At 36.3% G+C, this 7345-nt stretch overlaps 1 protein-coding gene across 4 annotated transcripts in view; it reads right to left on the minus strand.

Moving 5' to 3' along the window:
- Positions 1-7345, minus strand: part of TRAPPC8 (trafficking protein particle complex 8) — a 54724-nt gene that overhangs the window by 13717 nt on the left and 33662 nt on the right. For all 4 annotated transcript variants that reach the window (XM_014936978.1, XM_014936977.1, XM_014936976.1 and 1 more), the window contains 6 exons: positions 5574-5721; positions 4200-4296; positions 3253-3321; positions 3097-3137; positions 1447-1635; positions 782-883 (listed from right to left, as the gene is read on the minus strand). In XM_014936978.1, coding sequence (XP_014792464.1) covers positions 782-883; positions 1447-1635; positions 3097-3137; positions 3253-3321; positions 4200-4296; positions 5574-5721 — 646 coding nt within the window. The remainder of the gene's footprint in view (positions 1-781; positions 884-1446; positions 1636-3096; positions 3138-3252; positions 3322-4199; positions 4297-5573; positions 5722-7345) is intronic.

The raw sequence follows: 7345 nt of genomic DNA on the forward strand, positions 1-7345 counted from the left end.
ATTTTACTATTAACTTTGTTATGAAATAATTGTTAATTTTGACTTAATACCATTAATAAGCTCCTAGTTCTACACTGAAATACCACAGAACAGTTTACTCCAACAACTGCGTAGCAGTGCACTCACTTGTATATTGCTTTTCTCATCTTTGAGCTGAACCCAGCTAGTTCAATATAGATGACTAATCAAAGGTGAGGTCAGTCAGCCTGAATTATTTAGCAATAACGTATCTGATGTTAGATTCCACAAAAGCACCCGAAGCGATTCCACTTGTTTACAAGAAAACACACCATGTCCATTTTGGGAAACAATTGTAAAGGACAACTTCACACTGTTTTACCTGCTTCTGAGGAAAAGAAAAAGCCTCCTTCCCAACTGTATTAAGGGCAACATGATGCTGGCCCTCCAAAATAAGCTGCTTGTTGTCTTCCACAACATATGCCTACAGAATACAATACAAAGACATTAGCAGACCAGAAGTTAACTTTGATTTAATACCATTAATAAGCTCCTTGTTCTACACTGAAATACCACAGAACAGTTTACTCCAACAACTGTGCACTCACTTGTATATTGCTTTTCTCATCTTTGAGCTGAACCCAGCTAGTTCAATATAGATGACTAATCAAAGGTGAGGTCAGTCAGTCTGGATTATTTAGCAATAACATATCTGATGTTAGATTCCACAAAAGCACCCAAAGCGATTCCACTTGTTTACAAGAAAACACACCATGTCCATTTTGGGAAACAATTGTAAAAGGACAACTTCACACTGTTTTACCTGCTTCTGAGGAAAAGAAAAAGCCTCCTTCCCAACTGTATTAAGGGCAACATGATGCTGGCCCTCCAAAATAAGCTGCTTGTTGTCTTCCACAACATATGCCTACAGAATACAATACAAAGACATTAGCAGACCAGAAACTATCATAAGCTTCAGAATACAGAACTACTCACTTCCCCCTGAAGTGAAAGATGTTGTACTGTTCAAAACCTACAGATTTGCATGACATTTATTTTACGTGTATGCATGTAATTTTGCAAGCACAGACAACTGCTGAAGTTTAGACCGTCAATTTCCACTACTCGGTATTTGTAGCCTGGTAAATGAGATCCTCTTTTTCAAAGCAGACTGGGTCACTCTTACAGTTCTATGATAAAAGCAAATCTCTTGGTTTAAGATTTCAGAATTTTCTCTTTTAAGAGGAGAACTTGTAAGAACTGTGTGCCTCTAGAGTAATGTAAAAACACTTAAGCGTACTTATTACAGACAGTAATAACTGTCTTGACTTCTTGACACCGTTTTAGTTCATTTGATTGTCTTCATTAAAAAAATTCATCCATGAATTTTGTATGAGTACTCTTGGAAGTTCAGGATGCCATATTAAATTATTTTGTAACAGTCGTATTTCATGAGCAAATTACTGCAAAGGCCACAAGCATACATACCTTCCACAGTACAACAATGTTCAAATCAACTTCATTGCATCTTTGTATCAATCTGACTGTCTCATCAAATGATTGCTTCACAGCCCTTTGAGATGCATGAGGATGAGACTGCAGCATATTTGTTCTTTTAAATTCAGAGGACAAGCTTTGAAAAAAAAAGTCTGCACAAGGACTGGCTGAACTTATTATCTGCAAGAAAAAAAAAAAAAGCAAGAAAATGCTCTTAGAACAGGATGCAAGTTAAGATAAGTTACTCTAACAGAGCTCATTGTTGTGGTATTTCAGTCCCATTATCTTGCTTTGCTTCCCTTTGCAAACCTACAGGATGCCACACATTTGGTTTCCATGCTTGCCCTGTTAGAGATCCACCGACTATTGGCCTAAAACTACAAATATCAAACTTGGAGGTAAGGGCTTTGATTATTACCACCAGACGCCTACTATGATCTATCAAGCATAGTGGAGAGAGAGTGTCCAACTCACAAACTCACATGCCAGTCAGTATTGCTTATTAATATTTTCTTCAGGTTAGCTAGAATTATCAAAGTTAGGAACATACATTTTGCTATCAATAGCAAAGATAACAGATATACACGAGGAATATGCTGTGCAAAGTGGCACGACCAGAAGTACTGTGCCATCAAGCTTGTCATCATTTGTGCTGAGCTTTTCCAACACCAACAACCTCCCCATCCCCTCCATTAAAGAACATTTTCTTACAAGAATGCTGAAGTTTATGCAGCTCATCCAACTTTAAAAATGCAAAGTGGGATCCTCTACCTCACATTTTGAGTCCTAACTTTGATTTATATGCCTATAAAATTAAGTGGCACTGAGGAAATTTTCTTTGGCTTTTAAAAGCTGGATACCTATATGGAAAAATGTACACTCAGCATAAAATAAGCAATCTAACATTTAGCTAACTAAATGCACTACACTAATGTGCATTTCTGATCTGATGCAAGTGGCCTACTTTCCTCAGATTTTGAAAAAGCATTCACTGTATCAAGATCATTTGCTAAAAAGATTCTCCATCAAACAATATCTGCTTTAAAAGTATGCTTTAAAAGATTAAAAAGAGCCTGGTAGTTTAGAATCTTAAAGGGTTCTTTTACAAAAAAAGAAAGAAACAGACTCAGATAACTGCAACCTACATTAGTAGTTTTCAAATTTTGGTACCTACATCCATTAGAGGTTTCCAGATTATTTTTAGAATAAGATGTCATTAGAGTTTTTAACTTATCTTAGTAAAATATAATTAAGAAAAAAAACAGCACAAGAATCTGACATCCACAGATCTCTACTACAAAACCAGGGAGCTGGGAAATATTTCCAACTGAAGAGTTGGAAAGGAAGGGAAAACATTAGCAAAGAAGTTAGCATTGCAATGTGTCCCCAAAGTAACTCAGCTTTGGAGTTGGGAACTTAAAATTCCCAACTATCCACTAGCCTGTGCTACCTTACTTTCTCTTTCTGAAAGACAGTTGACCTAGAAGACCAATATTTTTTTGACATGCAAAAGTCGACTTTCCAACTATGAAAGCACTATTCCTATTTTAATTTTTTAAAAAAGGCTTTTCACTGAGATACTCGCACATGACAGGGATACCTTGTACAAGTCAAAATATGCAGTTGCACCAGTTCACCTACCTGTTCATTTCCAAAGACAATGTCTGCAAATGTGTAATTTTCTGAGGGACAAAAAGAGAAGGCATTGTTTCAGCATCATGAGAAGTTACAACTTCAGCGTACAGCATCCAAATAGTATTTTCTCCATGAAGTTACCACATTCAGAAGAGAACCTACCTTCTGAGTTTTTGCATCTTACTGCTTTAAAGCATAACTTCGCTCGCTCTCTGCTAGCAAGTTTAGTATCTGAAAGAAAAAGGTTGCAAGATATTTTCCCACTCAACATAATGAGAGTTCCTCATTAGCCAAAAGTCAGCCTTTAAAGTTCACAAATAAAACACACACTGACAATACTCGTAACTAATCGAGCACTGCAACTGCATGAGAGGAAAGATGATGCATTTTCTGTAACTGTATAGTAGTAAAGAAGATTTATCTTCTGCTGATCCCTTCCATCTACTTCTAGAGCAGGAAGTGAGCCATGACACAAAGAAGATACAAAGAAAGAAGGAAGGAACAGAAGACAAAAGATTCAGTTTATCTGACTAGTTCACCCTCAATATTAATACAGGAGGAATACAAGCCTACAGTAATTTTTACTTACATCAAATGTCAGCATACAAGTAATAATAACATTTGTAAGATACAGTAATAGCACTTTTTTTCCGCCAGGATAGTTAGCCTTTTCAAAAATTAGCAGCTTGCATTAGTTAAGGCAGGATACAGCACTAGCAATCCCAGTATGTTTCTAATAACTGAATAGAGCACTTGTCAAATATTCTGTTGCTCAGTTAAATCTAACACTGATACAAATAACTAAAAGTAAAGGAACACTGAAAGGTATTTCTTGTGAGGCAAGTCATCGGCCAATCCAGATATGGATTTCTCTACCTCACAGAAATAATCTGTAAATTAAGTCCACTTTTAAAATTAATGAGATCTGAAAGTTATCTGTCAATATACTCTTCTTGAAACACTAAAACAGAAGGGCTGTAGTATGTTTGAAACAGACATGTTTTCAGGAGTAATTATTCTGAAAGCCAAATTCAATTCCTTGTATGATTCTTTTAACTGTTCTTGTCACGCAGAAGCAAGACTGTCCTTTTGGTGATAAAGATACACACCTTTGTCTTCAGAGATGTTAACAGATTTTTGAAGCTTCCAGTGCTTGCTATTACTTGAAACTTGCACTATATGAAATTCTTTAACACCAGTCTCACTCTAAGGGAGAAAAAAAAGTTATGTTGTAAGACCAGTCACAATTGTGATGTTCTACATCACATACATGTTCATGCAAGGTGGCACTGTTAGAATCTTAATTTAACTCATTACTCACAACACCATCTATAATACAGTGCTAAGGAGAGACAAGAAGAGATTTAAGAACCACTGTAAAGTAAAAAAAACACAGTCCCAGCTCACAGCAACTTCCAACTCCAGTAAACAAAGCCACACGAGAGGAAACAAAGATCCCCCAGACAAATACCTGCAAGCTAGTATTTTAGATTAAGATGACTATAATATAACCTAGGCTTTCAACTCCAATGCAGAACACTGCCTGCAAGGCCACTTAGTTTTTAAGATTTCTTTAGGAACACTGCTAGGTGATAAATTCCAGAATTTCAAGAACTTTTTTATTTGCATATATACACAATGAAAAATAGCTTTCGGGATTGGTTTCCTTTCTGAGAAAGAGAGAGGTGGTAGTGGAAAATTAAGTCTCACACAATGTTAACTTGGTAAGTACTTTATATATAAACACTCCTTCCTCCTCAGAGGAGGAGTGGACAATATTCTTTTTTGTAACTGAAGAAAAAAAAAGCAACCAGTGTACACACCTTTAAAACAAAATGACAAATCAGCTCAGTGATTCCACTATCAGCTAAGTGTCTAGGAATTCTATAAACAGATGATTCAATTACCTTGCTTTGTGGTTGAAAAATTGGAAGCAGCTTTACCAAAAAGAGTACATTTAAATTAGCATGGTATGAAAAACTGAAATATTTTAGTCTGCTAAGTAACAGATCACACACAGATCAGACATTTTATTTGGATAACGGGCAAAAATGTCTTTTATAACTTGGTAATAAATGTAAACATAGAAGTTTCCTTCAACTTGGAGCTTAAATTCTATCAGTGTTTTTACTGAGAGGTTGCAGGGGGCACAGGCTGTCTTATTCAGAACTATCTTGAAAACGGTGATCATCAATGACACTCATGAATTTGGAATAAGTCTTCCTAAAAGAAAAAAAGGTACTCCAAACTACAGTACTGTAATTCTCTTAGGATAGATGCAGTTATAGCATACTTCCAGAGAGTTGAGATGTAACTTAATATGAACATTATCTTTCCAACAGTAACCGGAATCATCAAATATGCAAGGTTTAGTGTTGGTAGAATAGTTGCAAAAAAACCCTTCTACTTAAGTCTTGGTTCTACTGGTGACACTTCCACATCTACTGAGATTTAGAACAGTATTATTAAAAGTAAGAACTTACGGTATTGATATTTTCTACATCCACAAACACCAACATATTGTCCCCTCTGCCTTCTTCATCTTCAAGTGCATTACTTCTGCAGACAGTAGCTCGAATGTGCAGAGACCGGCTAGTACAAATAACTGCTGTGTGCCTTAATACTCTGTGACTAGGAAGGAGGGGAAGAGAAAAAATATAGAAAAAAGGCATTCTGAACAACCAGGACTGCTGTCCAGGACCTGTCATCAAGAAGTTTATAGCTTTTATGTTTGCCACCAATACTAAGGCCATTGACAATTCACTCCTTTTAACCAAAGAGACAGTTCTTTTTAGCTTCCTATCAAAACTATATTATTTTTAACAATCATGCTGCATGAGTAGGTGCTGTTCAAACATGCACTCTTATACATTTTGAAGAGCTGTAGAAAAAGGTTCATATGTTAGCATGATGAAAAATGCATCAAAAGTATTTCTGATGTAAGGCACCTGGCACAGTAAAAGCAAACAGGTATGTATTGGCAAAGGGAATTCAACTATTTAATGCCACCATGGGCTTTGTAAAATAGTTTTTGAGTAAATAAACCATAAGTGGCCCACTAGTCAGTCATATTTCCTGCATAAATATTTACTAAAAAGCATTTAGACAGAATACCACTGCATTCAACAAATTCCCCTGAACTGAGAACCTATGTCTTTTTCCAGACACACTCAACCTGCAGGCCAGCAAGCCTTTTGCAAAAGTCATCTCCTTGCTTTTTCTACTGACGAATAAACTTCCATTCTTGGAAACTATCAAAACACACGAGCTTTTCCCATGCAGAAGTTTGGGTTACCATAACTTCCACTTGGAAACATTAGAGGCATGTAGAAGTTTGATATGCATGACCTACTAAATATGCTGAAACATCATGCAAAACTTGTTTTGGGAGGGGAAAAATCAGTGGTTTCCTAAACTCTACTTCACATAATGTCAAAATCTACAGGATAACCTTAACAGTTTTGCAGTTAATCTTCAAACAGATATACAGATGCCTGTAGAGCTTTCAAGTGGCACAAACTAAATCGTTCTTTGAAAAATTAAAATGTATGCTCAGTCTACAAAGAGGACTGTTAAACAAGACCACATTGCTTAAGGTCCTGGAAAACGTGATACATTGCTGGAAACTTCAATACAGCAGGGAACAAATACATTCCCCAAACAACCAGCTTCAGTCTCTGAAACACCTCACTTTCTGAATACTATGAACTCAGAGAAGTTCTTAAAAAATAAAGGAAGAAAAAAAAGTAACTACAATGTAGAGGGGGAAAAAAAGAAATCTGTATTCCTACAGACTAGCTTAAAGCCAAATGAAAAGTTAACTTAGGTCAGAAAGTGGAGATTTCAGAAAATGCCAAAGGTCTATTCATCTCAGAGTATTTGAAGAACAGGTTTCTCAAAAAAGTTATCTTCTGAGCCTTCTTAGCCTGAGAGATGAGTGGGACTTGGGAACAAGTGACACAAAAAGTCAACTTGTTACCTTTCAAGTAAAGTTCAAAGAAAGTACTATTCGTTAGCTTGTCGTGCCAAATTTGACTGTCCACTGTCTCAAGATGGTCCAAACAGGAACTATACAACAGCATGCAAGCCAAACTTGGTATTTAACCCCTTCAAAGATAATAACTTTCATCGTAATACAATTACTAGCCACATTTTAACTAAGAACAAAATCTTTTGTTCAAAGTAAACAAGATTGCTTTATAGCATGCAGAAACAGGTAACATTTACCCCCCCCCCCCCCCACATGCCTCACAAA

The sequence above is a fragment of the Calidris pugnax genome, unplaced genomic scaffold, assembly GCF_001431845.1.
Source record: "Calidris pugnax isolate Ruff unplaced genomic scaffold, ASM143184v1 scaffold51, whole genome shotgun sequence".
NCBI lineage: Eukaryota > Metazoa > Chordata > Aves > Charadriiformes > Scolopacidae > Calidris > Calidris pugnax.